The 15,818-nt window shown below is 40.9% G+C and overlaps 1 protein-coding gene across 1 annotated transcript; it reads left to right on the forward strand.

Moving 5' to 3' along the window:
- The first annotated feature begins 2,579 nt into the window (after positions 1 to 2,579).
- plrg1 (pleiotropic regulator 1) lies at positions 2,580 to 12,882 on the forward strand. The gene is made up of 15 exons (XM_078263507.1): positions 2,580 to 2,732; positions 2,945 to 3,051; positions 3,958 to 4,091; positions 4,317 to 4,370; positions 5,233 to 5,326; positions 5,465 to 5,555; positions 6,001 to 6,099; positions 6,214 to 6,306; positions 7,043 to 7,192; positions 7,326 to 7,427; positions 9,352 to 9,454; positions 9,586 to 9,694; positions 10,431 to 10,570; positions 11,219 to 11,412; positions 12,248 to 12,882. The coding sequence occupies exons 1-15, from the start codon at positions 2,724 to 2,726 to the stop codon at positions 12,305 to 12,307; spliced, it is 1,539 nt and encodes a 512-aa protein (XP_078119633.1). The 5' UTR covers positions 2,580 to 2,723; the 3' UTR covers positions 12,308 to 12,882.
- The last annotated feature ends 2,936 nt before the right edge of the window (positions 12,883 to 15,818 follow it).

Genomic DNA, 15,818 nt, shown 5'->3' on the forward strand with positions numbered 1-15,818 from the left:
ACGAAGCTCGATCTTCTGAGTCTCCACATTATTTTTAAGGGCCTCTTTCTCTCCCTTCATCTGCTCCAATTCAACTTTCAGGTCTTCAGTAATGAAGTACTGCAAGTTGAGATCTTTTTGGGCTTTTCGCAGTCTGTTGCTGATTTTTCCCAGCTGGGATTTCAGATACTCTGTTTCCCTGGATGAGGAGTGGACACGTTCAGCCAGAGCCTCATCCAGCTGGGCTCTATGGGAAGCCTGGGATCTTTCCAGTATCTCCTTTGCCTCCTCTGCCTGTTTTCGGAGAGCTTCCTCCATCTTGCTCAATTTATCCTTTAGCTCCTGAGCTTGAGCCCTCTCCATCTCCAGATAGCTCTCCAACTCTAACTCCACGTTGGTCTTAGCTACTGCGAGCGTCTGTCTTTCCTTACAAAGCTCAATCTTCTGAGTCTCCACATTGTTTTTAAGGGCCTCCTTCTCTCCCTTCATCTGCTCCAATTCGAGTTTCAGGTCTTCAGTAATGAAGTACTGCAGGTCGAGATCTTTCTGGGCTTTTCGCAGCCTGTTGCTGATTTTTCCCAGCTGGCTTTTCAGATACTCTGTTTCCCTGGGTGGGGAGTGGACACGTTCAGCCAGAGCCTCATCCAGCTGGGCTCTATGGGAAGCCTGGGATCTTTCCAGTATCTCCTTTGCCTCCTCTGCCTGTTTTCGGAGAGCTTCCTCCATCTTGCTCAATTTATTCTTCAGCTCCTGAGCTTGAGCCCTCTCAATCTCCAGATAGCTCTCCAACATCACGTTGGTGGTCTTACCTACCGCGAGCATCTGTCTCTCTTTACGAAGCTCGATCTTCTGAGTCTCCACATTATTTTTAAGGGCCTCTTTCTCTCCCTTTATCTGCTCCAATTCGACCTTCAGGTCTTCAGTAATGAAGTATTGCAGGTCGAGATCTTTTTGGGCTTTTCGCAGCCTGTTGCTGATTTTTCCCATCTGGGATTTCAGATACTCTGTTTCTCTGGGTGGGGAGTGGACACGTTCAGCAAGCTGAACTTTCAAGTCACACATCTCCCTCTGCATCAGCTTTTTGTCATGGCTCAAAGTGCTGCCCTCTCTCTGTTGTTGGAGCTGATCGAGGACATTGGCCAGCAAGTCCTCTCTGATTATCAGGTGAACTCTTCCCTCAGATTCACAATGGATGAGCCTCGCCTCGCTGTCCTTCAGTTCACGCCGTACTTGTTCTTCAAGTGAACTGAGATAGAAATTAATTTGCGGTTCAATCTCTCTGGAGTGGAATTCCATGTTTTCCAACTTTGTATTCTGCTGGACCAGTGTCTTTTCTTTTGTTGCAATCTGCACCTTTGGATTGTCACAGTCAAATGACTTTCTGATACAAACTGCTGTCTGAGTGAATTTGTGTCAGAACTAAAGTTGGGTCCCAGTATTCATAGTGTGTTGTTATGACAACAACAACAACATGTATTCTTATGTTTTCAATCCAAATGGTTATTGATTCTATTCCATTCTATCTTTGATTCTATTGTTGCTATCGTATACCAGTTTGTTTATGTTTGAATATACAGTATGAATGTAATGATTTCTGATTCCTAAAATATGGTCGCCTGGATGCCAGCTGAACTTAGCCCCGCCCACAACATTCGAGGTCGGGAAGTTCTCAGACTAGAATCTGAGTATGACCATGTCAGGCTAAAAATATGGCAAAGACAGAACATATGGAAAGGAAAAAGATGGATGTCTTTGCACAAGAGCAGTACACCCAAGTATGCGCCAGTTGGGACGCCATTTTCTCTAACTCCAATTACCATCTGTGCTCAGCAACTACCTATTATTTAAGATGTGCATTTACCACAGTAAAAAAAATATTTTTTTCTTTTATTTAAACTGTCCGATACTTTTTATGTTGGATTTGAAAAGCTGTTTAGCCCCTGCTCATGTTTATCTTGTACATGTTAAAAGTTGTCGTAAAGGAAGCGAAATATGAAGCTATCCCTATCCCTCGCTGCTGCAACAGTGAGAATTTCCCCATTGTGGGAATAAAGGGCTTTTCACACGGGGAGCGACACTTCACCTGCGTAGTCGCGTGGATCCGCGGAACTCGCTCCTTGTGTGAAGGACACACTCTTTTTATCTATTTCTATTTCTATTCTGTTGTATATGTTATAGATGTTAGATATGTAAATATATACATACAGTATATAAATACATTATCTAATGATGTTTTACAGTTTCTTTTGTTTGACCTTTTATTTGATCATAACTGATAAAATAAGTCACATTCTATTCTATTTGTCTTACTATATCAGTAATTATGATCAACCAAATGGTCAAAATGATAGAATTATGTTATGCAGTTTTACAGTTTTTCATCTATTTGCCACACAGGCCATTTACATATGGGGATTTCCGTGTACCGTCTTCCAATGCCATCCTGCCAAGACCTTTTGCCACCCCATGTCAAATTTTCTAGATGAGCCACTGCATGGATGTATAATGCATCCAAGGATGTCTTGCAGAATTGTATTGGTTTACACCTCCTGACCAATAGGCGGCGCAGACAAACTGCTAGCTGCTGTTTGTATTGTTTACTTCCGGGGCGTACGGTCGTCGTCGGCTTGTGGTGATGGTCATGTTTTCAGGATTGTGATATATTTTTGAGTGCAACCGAACAATAATCCTCAAAAAAGTAATTTATTCAGCTGTGGTGCTTTGTCCGTGTTCATATCACCACAATGGCCGAGGTAAGCGGATGTTTGAAGTCTTTTCGTAGCTTTTTCTTTTGCTCCCGGTAAAGCGCCACACCACGGGCCCGGCTAATTGCTGACTCGCGTTACGTTTACGATATGATTTCTTGTCTGTATAACTCTCATTCAAGGGTAGAGTAATTTTAAACTGTGCTGTTTTTGTTCTGTTTAATTATAATTGTATTAAATATAACTATTTTCTTCTACAGGATGTCCAGAAGCACTCAGTCCACACTTTAGTCTTCAGGTCTCTTAAAAGGACGCATGATATGTTTGTGTCCGACCATGCGAAATCCGTCGCACAGGATGAGGAAAGGTAATTCCACATTAAGGCAATTTTCATTACTACCTGTTGCAGAGAACTTTGAACTGTATTCCTTTTGTTTGAACAAGTATACAAACCTTAAAATTGGTTTAAAACTATCCTTGGTCTACATGTGTTAATCTAGTCCAGGCCAGCTTTGACTAGTTTAGGTGCAACAGTTTGTGCTGTAAATTAGACTGAGGGGGAAGAAAAGAACAGTGACGTTTTATGTATTACTTCTTTCATGATCATGATAAATGTCACATCTTTAGGCTTGTCGAAATTATTATTATTATTATTATTATTATACTAGCTGTTTGAATTTTTTAAGTTGTGTAACAAGAGACAATGGGCAAAGAAATATTTCCCTGCTCAGCTTTCTGTAAACCTTAACGTTAATGTCTGTGTACTTGTAATTTAAGACCAAAGAATGTGAGAATGTAAGTGTTCTTGCGAGGCGGCTTATAAGAGATAGGAGGCACTTAAACTCAGGGCTGGGCAATATCCTTAAAATTCATTGACATTTTTAATAATATATATCAATTTTGAATTGCATGTCAAATATTGGGTTGGCCGATATTTAATGGAATACATTGTGAGACTGCTGTAGGGTAAAATCAATCTTTTAATGTGAAGAAGTAATGTTACATGGATTTTGTCAGGTATTTCATTTACTGGATTAACCAAAAATAGGTCAAGTTATTTTTAATATATATCTGTATTATTTTATATGGTTTCATACCATACCATGAGAGACAATTGTACCCATATTGCTCACTTCTAACTGTTCAAAGCAATAAACTGTGTAGTGTTTGTGCTTTTATATCAGACATAAATGATTCTCATTTGCCAAGTAGAGGGAGCCCATGAGTGATTTTGAAGGAGAAAATAATGCGTTATTGTCTTGTGTATTTTCAGCCACAAGTTGAAGATGAGTGTGAAAATGACAGCGGATTATAATGCAGTTTTACACATGCCTGTCCTGAAGGAAGGGAAAGACCGAATGGCTCTTCCTGGCAGTATGCTAGGCCACCAGAGCTACACACAGCCAGGTGAGGATGAAACAAACACTACATTTTACCCTTAGTTAGAGAACAGTTATTTATAGAGAAAACATCAATGCAGTGATGTTATTGAAAGCCCAGTATTTAATATTTAGTTTTTATCATTTATTTTGTTTTAATTTAAGATAATTGCTTGTTGTTTTCCTGAATATTGATGCTCCAAAACTAGCTCATTTGAGGTATTTTTTTGTTTTGTTTTACATTACGTTTCAGGGGATGACCCAGACTACCTGATCACCGGGACACATGCTTATCCCTCTGGACCTGGTAAGTACTGTGCTATTAAAGGAACACGGCGACTTATTGGGACTTTAGCTTATTCACGGTATCCCCCAGAGTTAGATAAGTCCATACATACCCTTCTCATCTCTGAGATGGCTCATCTGATGCCCCCACTGCTAGCCTGGTTAGCGCAGATCCTGGAGGTTACCGGTTCCACCTAGCCTACTGCTCCCAATAAGTGACAAAATAACGCCAACATGTTCCTATTTACATGTTGTGATTTGTATTGTCACAGCGTGTACAAATAACAAGGTTACATCTTCTAACCCTATACAAACTGGGAACTATATTCTCAAAAGGCGAAGCACTGCTACTTGGGCGGAGTGGTTAGCGCAACACCTGAAAAGCACCGTTGTTACTCTCTGCTCCTCACCACGGGGCTTCTCAGGTGCTGCGAGCAAATCACTCCGCCCAAGTAGCAGTGCTTCGCCTTCTGAGAATATAGTTCCCAGTTTGTATACGGTTAGAAGATGGCTGTGTCTCATGTGACCTTGTTATTTGTACATGCTGTGACTATACAAATCACAACATGTAAATAGGAACATGTTGGCGTTATTTTGTCACTTATTGGGAGCAGTAGGCTAGATGGAGCAGGTTACCTCCAGGATCTGTGCTAAGCGAGGCTAGCGGTGGGGGCGTCAGACAGAGTTACGACACGCACAGAGATGAGAAGGGTATGTATGGACTTATCTAACTCTGGGGGATACGGTGAATAAGCTAAATCCCCAATACGTCGTCGTGTTCCTTTAATTTAACCAAGCTGCATGCATGTAATTGTTCTGAACTGAGTCAATGAACTGCATCGGCATTATTCTAGTGTTTTATACAAGTATTTTTCATTCAATAGGAGTAGCTTTGACTGCTGACACAACGATGCACAGGAATCCAAGTGAGGGAGGAATCCACTCCATGGCGCTGGCTTTGCCACCCTCACAAGCCAGGTAAACACATTTTTTTCCCCCTCCAGTGTTTCAGTTGAGTAAGTTATTGGTAGTCATTTGGCATAATGACTCAAGCTGAGGTACATTTTCAGAACTTTCAAGATTTTTACACAATTTATTCATATTGTTGAATTTTAGGCTGGATGTAACCCGCACTGCTGCCAGTGTCGGTGACATCCATCGACATGCAGGAGGAGTGGAGAGATCTCACCCTCCGTCGACTGCTGTGGTAGGTTGTAGCGTATTTCCACTTGATGAGATATCCTGTTTCCTAGGGCTGCACGATATGAGGGAAAATGTGCGATAAGGTCGTTGACTATCGCGATAAATGAACAGATATTAAAGTGTACTCAGTTCTGCTGCTTTCAGTAATCTGCTAAAATACAACAAATTGCTTGTTGAATTTAAAACGAACGAAAGGAAATCATTTCTAACATTCTATTTTGGAAAGAATAGAACTAACTGAATTGGACATGAAAGGCACCACAAAAAAAAAAAAAGGCCAGTTACATTTTAAAGTGCAGTTTCCAGTCTTTCGCGACATGTATATTGCCCAAGATGACGATAAAAAATTTTTTTTTAAACGATATACTGTGCAGCTCTACTGTTTACTCTTGCTGTAAAATCACTGTAAGATGTGCAGTGCGGATAATGAATTAATGTATTTATTTTAGTCACTCTTGGAGGGAGGCGGCACCAGAAATTCTACACTCGCCAGGAAAGCGCCAACCATGCCTAAACCCCAGTGGCATCCACCATGGAAACTGTTCCGGGTAACCATATTTTATTTTATTTTACCTTTTTTATGCTATATTTTCCTTTTTTATCTGTAGATCTGGGATGTGTCCTCTGCGTTGTTTTTAACAGTAGTGTGTTTTATCCGATAGGTCATCAGTGGTCACCTCGGCTGGGTGAGGTCCATCGCCGTGGAGCCGGGGAATCAGTGGTTTGTCACCGGGTCTGCTGATAGAACCATAAAGGTGAGTAAAGCTTAAAATAATCATTTTCACTTCTTAGTTTTTTTTTCTGTGATTCATTATCTTGCGGATAAAACGTCAGAGATAATAACAAATGTTATCCAGAAGTTTCATCCTTTGATCGTCTTGTTGTATAAGAACAATACCAAACAAGAAATGATTAGTATGAAAGCTCCTTTTTGACGTGGAAACCGCAGTTTGACAAAGTAATCTACTTTCTATCTCCCAGAGCTTTCAATCCCATCTTGTGGTCTTCATCGGCAAATTGAAGTTGGCTCAGTTGTCATGAACTTCTCTCAGTGTGGTCCCATTTAACATACTGACCAACAACGTGGTTGAAAGAGAAAATGACGTATGACGTCTGAGCACCTTTTTTAAGATTTTGTGTTCTGTTCTCCCCTCACCTACCCTGGTAAATTATATTATAATGTTATTATTTAGTATCTCATATTTCTTAGTAACTAGTATCTTAATATTTAATATAAATCACCTGTCTTATTGATCCGGAATGGTTGATAGCAGCATTATTTTACACTCTGCTGTTAACAGCCATATATCATACATTTTCTTTTGGACCCATAAGCAATATCAAAATAACTTTATTTCAGTATCCACAACTGCAGCCTTTTTCTGATAATGTCCGTCCTCCTGCCACTTCAAGATGGCCTTCTGGAGACACTAGTTCTAGAAATGTTGTATAATTCTCATAGTATGACTCTTGTGTGGTTTGTCTTGACAGATCTGGGACCTGGCCAGTGGGAAACTGAAACTCTCCCTGACTGGACACATCAGTACAGTGCGTGGGGTGGCGGTCAGCAACCGAAGCCCCTACCTGTTCTCCTGTGGAGAGGACAAGCAAGTCAAGTGTTGGGATCTGGAGTACAACAAGGTCAGACATCATAATGAGAGGCGGGTTAATGGGGTGGACTCACTTAAGTCTTAAAGGGCCATAAAAAGACATTTCAGTTGATTTGATGTACAGTATTTCTACATTCTCCTGACAATGTGGATCTGTGCATTAGGTCATCAGGCACTACCACGGACACCTCAGCGCCGTGTATGATATAGACCTACATCCGACTATTGACGTGCTGGTGACGTGCAGCAGAGATGCCACAGCAAGGGTAAGCTCGTACTTTGCACGTTTGCTGTTAAATGTATGAATGAACTTAACTTTACAGGTTCAGTTTATGTTTTAAGAAAGGCTTCTCATTTTTACTAGTCACATCTTTTTTTTCATTTACATTTCCTCTGTTACAAGTGGCCCAAAGCATGTAAACAAAAGTCACATGGATGTAGAAATAACCTGACTGCTGGACACGGTTTTAGACACTTTGAGATTCGGGCAACAGCATTTCATTCCAGTTTCTGAATTCTTTTCTAAGCATCCTGTCTGGTCTGCTCCTGGTCACCTTTTTGTTTTGGTTTGTGTTAAGCTCTTTATCTTATCTGTGGTTAGGGCTGGGTATCGCTAAAGGAAATGTTGGTACCGATAACGATACCGTGACATCGACACCGGTTCCTAAACGATACTTTTTTCGATACCAATTTTATAAAACAAAATGAAATTACAACGTTACGGCACAAATCTTTTTATTTCTGTTTCAGCACCTACTACGTGACTACTACTACTACTACTACTACTACTGTGTAACGTAGAGTTTTTCCTGAATGCCTCTACGACGTGTAACGCTAAACAGCAAATCACAAACATTAGATCTGGGTAGAAGCATGCTAATTGGCTCACTGACGCTGATGAGATTTACTCCTTAGGGATTGAAATTTGGTATTGAATGACGAGGCAATTTTCGATACTTCAGGGGCAATTCGGTCGGTGACTAAAAAGTACGGGTGGAACGGTACACAGAAGTCATGGTTCGGTTCAGACGTCACGGTTCGGTATAATGGAGGGAAAAGCAAAACAAAAATGCAGAAGGCAATTTTTTTGACTGTACCACCTAGTGTCATACAGTCTCTTCCCTGAGCTAGCTGCAACACCTTGAAGTATGTAACGTAAGATGTAAACAATAAGTACCCCACATCATCTCCAGACTCCATCTGTAACTTGTAAACAAAATAGGACAATCGGCTATAAAACAGAAAATACAGCATCTCTGTTCTCTGCAAAGACAAACTAAATAACCTGATTAATGCAGCGTTATCACGACGTCTCCCGGCCATTTTTCACCGCAGAAAGCTCCTCCCTTCCTGGCTAAAGCTAACATAGTTAGCCTGAAGAAACAAGGCATCTGTCCCAACTAACGTTACGGTTCGGAGCCGCGACACTGGAAACGTAACACTAATCTACAACAGCAGTCTTACCCACGACGCTCTCGTCTGTGCAACTGTAACTGTAATTTTCCCAAACTTGCGATCTTAAAGAGGCCGGCGGGTCCTCTAACTCTTGTGGGTCGCCACCACTCGCTATACTCGTCCTTAGTGCTGCTATCTCTGACTCACTAGACATAGGCGGAGCTCGGCTACGTAGGCAGCGCGCCAATCAGAGCTTCAGAGGCTACATATTAGGTGTCCCTAAAGAACCTGTATCTAACAGTAGTTCTGCATTACATTAATTAAATTGCATGCAAGTTTTATTTATTTTTATACCATGTATTCTCCGTGTAAATTCATGCACCGAACCTTGATGCCCGTATCGTTTCGGTTCATTGCAAATACATGTACCGTTCCACCCCTACTAAAAAGCATTGAATTCGGTACCCAGCCCTCTCCGTGGTATGAATAACTTCTGGCTATCCGATGTCTGCATCTGTCACCTTATATTTATGCAGCACTTATTGAACTATGGGAGAATAGTTAGATAATGAACAACATACTCATTCTGGATTTTTACTTGGTCTTAGTGAGGTGTTGTGTGGTGGGCAGTGCAAACAAACGAAGGAGGAAAGGTGTCCGAATGGACCGGTGTTTAGAGAGACAATCCTTCCGTCAGGGGTCTGTAGTTGATTATGTTTTTGAATATGATGTGTAAGTAATTAGGCCTTAGGATTAAGTAAGTAAACTAATTTGATTTCTTCTCTGTCCACGAAGGTGTGGGACATCAGGACGAAAGCTAACGTGCACACACTAACCGGCCACACCAACACTGTGGCCACAGTGAGATGCCAGGCGGCAGAACCACAAGTCATCACTGGTAAATACCTTTTTTATTTTTATTTTTGAGCAATCCCAAGAATTCCTAACAAACTGTTCTGTATAATCATTAAAGTTATGGCTGATTGGTTGGGCTTCAACTTTTCACCTCAACTGATTAACTTCTTGCAGGCAGCCACGATTCAACCATCAGGCTGTGGGATCTGATTGCTGGAAAAACCAGAGCAACTCTGACCAACCACAAGAAGTCTGTCCGAACTTTGGCGCTGCACCCCAGACAGTAAGTTACCCAACCCTTAGTCTACATCCTCGACGACTCCTTTCCGGGATTGCTCCGTTGTCGCCGGAAGATCCGCCGGATGTCCCTCATTTCGGCCAGATGTTCGTCGCCTTCCGCTTTCTTTGTTTTGGCATTCTAAACTCCGGTTGATTTCTGAGGACTATGGTTAACTGCTCCTCAGATCTCTGCAGGGTAAATCCAGACAGCTAGCTAGACTATCTGTCCAATCTGAGTTTTCTGTTTCACGACTAAAACAACCTTTGAACGTACACGTGATCCACCAAAACAAGTTCCTTCCCGAGGCTATTTGGCAGAGGCACCATTATTGCGTCCGGTGCTTAGCACCGCCCAAGGCGATTGTGATTGGTTTAAAGAAAATGTCAATAAACCAGAGCACGTTGGCTGGTTTCCAGTTTTTAGGACGTGTTGCTTTTCTCAGTTATGTATCATTAAATCAAATATATTTGGCAGTTTGAATTGTTAAAACAAAATAAGCAGTTTGAAGACTGGAAACTTGTGATGGGCATTTGTTATTTTTTATTTTTATTTTACAGCACTTAATTGGAACATGGATTAATAATAAAAAAATGACCGTCAGTCAAAGCCCTTTTTGAGTATTGCATGAAGACGTCTGACCCGAGGGATTATAATCCACCCATTATACCATTATACAGCCAATTAAGAGGTTGTAATGTTCTTAACATGTTGTCATCTTATCTTATCCTGTGTTTTACAGATACACGTTTGCCTCCGGTTCTGCTGATAACATCAAGCAGTGGATGTTCCCAGATGGCAACTTCATCCAGAACCTGTCGGGCCACAATGCCATCATCAACACTCTTGCCGTTAACTCTGATGGCGTGTTGGTGTCTGGAGGTATTCATAACTAGCTACACTGTCTCTTGTTTTGTCTACAGAAAATGTTGAACTTTTAATTCTTAATAATAGATGGTCAAGTTTTATCAGGGTTAATGTTGACTTAAAGGTACACTGTGTAGTGTTTTAAGTATTTTATTAGCTAAAATCAATGTCTTCATTCATAAATATGTCCTCATTGGTGTAAAATGACCTCTGCCAGTGATTTCTTATCTGTATTTACATTGGACAGGTAAGCCCAAAGAGGCTTCCATGTCGTTCCGCCATCTTGCAAAACTATAATCGCTGAGAGGGACATAAAGCACTAGCCTACCTTTCTACAACGCTTTTTCGTTCAGAGCCAGCGTCAAATTTGAAAGCCTGCACTGCACTTTAGTTCATAACGGAGGATCATACTTATGCCGAGCCACGGGAGAAGGAATCCTCGTCGGCCAAAAAGCGAAAATTGGAAGACATGTTGTCATAGCTTCTTGATACATAACGGCTACCGTAGTTGCAACATGCATTTGAAGGCAAAATACAATTTCACCGCTAGATGGGAGAAATTCCTACACTATGTACCTTTTAATGATACAGGTGATTACAGTATTGAGTTATAAGCGCATTAAACTTGTGATCAGTCATCCACATTTTTTGTTCTCTCTGTAGCCGACAATGGAACCATCCACTTGTGGGATTGGAGGACAGGCTACAACTTCCAGCGGATTCATGCAGCTGTGCAGCCTGGATCTCTGGACAGCGAGTCGGGAATCTTTGCCTGCATGTTCGACAACTCAGAAAGCAGACTGATCACCGCCGAGGCTGACAAGACCATTAAAGTATACAAAGAGGACGACACGGCTGTGAGTTATATGATTATGTGTATAGTCAGTTCCTATTTTAGTGCATCTCTTATATATATATATATATATATATATATATATATAAGAGATGCACCGATTACAACTTTCTAGGCCGATTCTGATTTTCTTTGAGTTAGGCCAGCCGATTCCGAATTTTTTTCTAACCTCTTTACAGCACACACAAATATTTATTTTCTATTTTTTCTTTAATAGAACATTTTGCATAGAACATTTTTTGAACAGATAATGGATCACTATAAAATAGAACTATATAAATGACTCTTGGTGTGGGAAATTCACACACATCTAAAGGTCAATGTTAGAACCATTTCCTTCTTTTCACATCCAATATCCAACAAAAAAAATGTGATTTTGGTGTCGTTCCTCCACGCCCTACTTTTTCCTTGCAGGTGTTGCATATTGCAAACTTGATATGTTCTGCACACACGCTGAAGAATTTCCAAACAGCTGACATGTTGCTCATGTTGTTAATTCACGAGGTTCCCTACACGTGCGAGAATAGCGCGGACACGCGCTTCACACCGCGAGCGGGTACGCGCGACACACGGCGGGATAGTTGAGAGAAAGGAAAAAGAGACTTTGCTGTTGCGTCCGTGTGTGCGTGCATCATTGAGAACTGTAACTCGTATAACTTATGTTGTCAGTTCATTTTTGCATTGACCGGCATGAAATCGGCATATGTCAGACTGACCCGCCGGTCACGGCCGAGCACGTGAAAACCGGCCAATTCCGGTCACCGGCCGGTCTATTGGTATATTTTTTTTTTTTCAGGCAGCAGATAGATAATTTGACAACTCTGTTTTCTTTCTTGCAGACAGAAGAAACCCATCCAGTCAACTGGAAACCAGAAATCCTCAAGAGAAAAAGATTCTAATGCTTCTTTTTTTTTATTTGTTCATCTTGTCACAGTAACAATTTTTTATTTTTATTTCTATCAAACCTCCTATTGTAGATACACCCATCAAGTTTTGCTTGCTACTGCTTTTTTTTCCTTTTTTTTTTTTTTTTATAACGTGTCTTTGACAGAAGCAGCCACATTCTAAAATGCAGTTAAATTGTCTCGTTTTATTCTAAAAGCCATTTGCAGTCTTCATTGTACGATGTTAGTCCAATGAAGTGGCCATTTTGGACAGCCAGGAACCTCCCCGAGTGTTTGTTCTTGATGACGACGGCTCTCTGATAGCTCTGGTCCGTCTGATCCACCAACAGCAGCCACTCTTCAGACACAGATGGACTGGCCGCAGAGCGGACCTGCTCACTGCTGGGGTCAAACCCTGCAGAAGGACAGACACGGTGTCTTGAAAAATCGTTTGGAGAAAAAAAAAAAATATATATATTGTCCCGAAATTGCCAGTTGTACAGACGTGGAAACAACGGTGCCCTTTTTTCTGGTTTGCAATGTGTACTTTATTTTGCTCAGTTTAATAAAAAAAGTAAATTGTTCACATACATGCCGTTTCTTTTGTTTGTGTACCTACCCAGGTATCTGTCGGTGACCGCGTTCCTGTAGTACTTACAGCCGTCACCCTTAATCTCCAACCAGTAACATTGATCTCCAAGTGTCTCATTGAGCTCCACTGTGTTTCTGGTGTCACCAGTTGGCTGCTCATCTTGCTCACCTGTAAATCATCATCACGTCACAACACAAAAGATTGCCTCACATACACACGTTTTAATAGACGTCCATGTAGTTAAATTTCAATCTGCAAGGCTCAGATTGCTATTCAGAATAAAGGGTTTTGTACAAATATTCATAGTCCCCAAAAGGAACTTTTTGGAGCTTTTCATATCTACCTAAGTCATGGATGTAGAGGTCTGAGAGCGCATGGCGAAACCCTCGTCCCGGTTTCTTCTTCAGACGGGGTTTTGATGGTTCTGGCAGATCCACCTCCTCTCTTGCAGGTTCTTCAACTGCCAGGAGGTGACCGGCGTTAAACACGATCTCCTCCTCCAGAGACCTGAGACACATCTCAAAGTGCTCCTCATCGTTCTCTGCATTTCTAAAAAGACCATTGATAGTAAGTTGTAAAATATCTATGGGCTCAAATATGGCTCATTAATAAATCGCTTGTAAAAAAAAAAAAGTTGTGTCGCTGTAGAATCATTACATATGGATTTGAACCCGGACCGCTGCAAAGGACTCATGCCTACATGGGGCGCACACTCTACCGGGTGAGCTAGAGAGGCCGTCCCCAGATGTTCATTGCATGCATATAATGCAAATTCTAAAATATTCTCTTTGTACCAATATCAGTTTTGATCCATTTAACCTTTCTAGGGGATGAAGTGGTTTTAAAGTGTGTCCCCTGTCCTCTTTGAAAGGCCTCTTCACCTGAAGTCCACCCACAGCAGGCCTGCAGTGATCAGCCCCAGCCACTCACTGGCCTCCCAGTCATTGGCCAGCATTACCGGCACGACCATGACCTCCCTGCTGTCTGCATAGTTGAGCTCTTTCTTACAACTGCGGGACGCCTGGTAAGCTGGAGTCATGAACGGACAAATCACACAAGCCTCCTCCACACCTGCAGCCATCCTGAAAACACACACACACACACACACACACACACACACACACACACACACACATACATACACACAGCTTAAAGAGTTATGACTCATACATTTCATTTATCCCATCAATGATTATGAATCCTCTGTACTTACGAGTCGTTTATGTTCCCTGTCACCCCTCCTTCAATATCCATCCACACTGGCAGACCATCCTCTTTAAGGCGGTTGTATATCTTTTTCACCAGAGCCTGGTCATCCCACTGGTAGGAGAGCATAACATGAGATGGCATTTTTACCTCTCTTTCACTCAAAAGAAAGAGAAAACAATCCTGTATTTGAAGCTTCTGTGGTGGAGTTGCTGAACAAACTGACCCAGACAAAGGGAGACTCGGTAGCTATGCTGCTTGTTTACTCTGCTATACAGCTAAGGTTACATCTGTTGCTTGGTTACAATGCTTGCAAGCACCGATGGGAGGCTGCATGACGGCACAATGACAATCAAGGTGCTGCTAGAGCTATGTGACCAAAGAAAGAATGTAAAACGGAAGGCTTCGTATGATTTATTAGGTTTTTAATTGATATTAATTACAAGGTGTAATTTTTGTGGACTAGTCAAGGAAAGTTATTCTCTCAGCGTATTTTCTCTAGGATATTTTGGAATGATTTAGAAAACCTTGTCACTGTTATAGGATGGAACCTTTTCCATGTTTGGTGTTTATTTGTAATCCAGTGGATTATTTTACTTTGGGAATCTATTTACAGAGCATTTGTAGCAAGGAGCTTTTCATTTATAATGATTTAAATGTTACAGAAATACTGTGAAATTAAAAGTAAAAAGCAACCACAACTTAATGACATTGTGTTTCCATTTTTATTCATGTATTTGTTTGTATTTTTAGATTATATTTGTATGTCCTTATTGTTTACATAAAGCTAATCCTGTCTATAACCTTATTTATCACGTTTTCTATGCTGATCTTGGTTAGTTTTAATGTTCTGTCTTAATTGTATTTCCTCAAAGAAGGGTCGCTAATGAGTGTGTGAAATGATGAAGATACCAACGCTTGTATATCAACAAATAATAATATGTGCATAGAGCTAGGCGATATGGAGAAATTCAAATATCTCGATATTTTTGACCAAATACCTCGATATCAATATTGTAGGGTTGACAATTGGTGCTTTCACAAAATATGCACACAATGAGATTTTTGATAAATAATCATCAGTTATGTTGATATAATAACTCTGTGGGTTAGGGTTAGTAATGGAACAGCTACAACAGTCTGGTAAGTTCAGAAAAGTACATCACCCTACTGTAATGCAGTCTTTAAAACCAGGAAAAGACAACACTTGTGTCATATCAGGATATTACGATATCCAACATTTAAGACGATATCTAGCCTCATATATCGATATCGATATATTGCCCAGCCCTATATGTGCACTATTTATCAAAGGACTGCTTTTTGAACACCTGAGTGCAGAGTCAAAGTTGAAAGCTGTGAACCCTCCCCACTATAACTTCATCGAACAATGGCAACAACGCCATTAACTTAAACGTCAGGGTGCATGTAACACTTCCATGTCATGCAGACTGTGTACACTTTTCTCAGAATTATTTAAGGATACAAGTCGTTTCTACATATTCACAAAGTTGTTGTCACAGGTTTACAAAGGGTGATAGACAACCACAGAATGTCAAACTATTTCTGAGCATTATTTCAGACTATTCTGACTTTATTCTCAGAAGTTTGAGTTTAAAGTCTCAGAACTCAAATATATTTGTTCACGTGTGGCCCTAATCCTCTTCGTTATTTCACACTTAATATGTTACTGACACTAATTTGAGCCCCTAATTGGCCAGATAATCT

Source organism: Sander vitreus, chromosome 2, assembly GCF_031162955.1.
Source record: "Sander vitreus isolate 19-12246 chromosome 2, sanVit1, whole genome shotgun sequence".
Classification (NCBI taxonomy): domain Eukaryota; kingdom Metazoa; phylum Chordata; class Actinopteri; order Perciformes; family Percidae; genus Sander; species Sander vitreus.

Coding starts and splice junctions, on each gene's coding strand:
- plrg1 (XM_078263507.1), top strand. Junction 3,052..3,957: donor GTCGCACAGGATGAGGAAAG/GTAATTCCACAT, acceptor GTGTATTTTCAG/CCACAAGTTGAAGATGAGTG. Junction 7,428..9,351: donor GCAGAGATGCCACAGCAAGG/GTAAGCTCGTAC, acceptor CTGTCCACGAAG/GTGTGGGACATCAGGACGAA.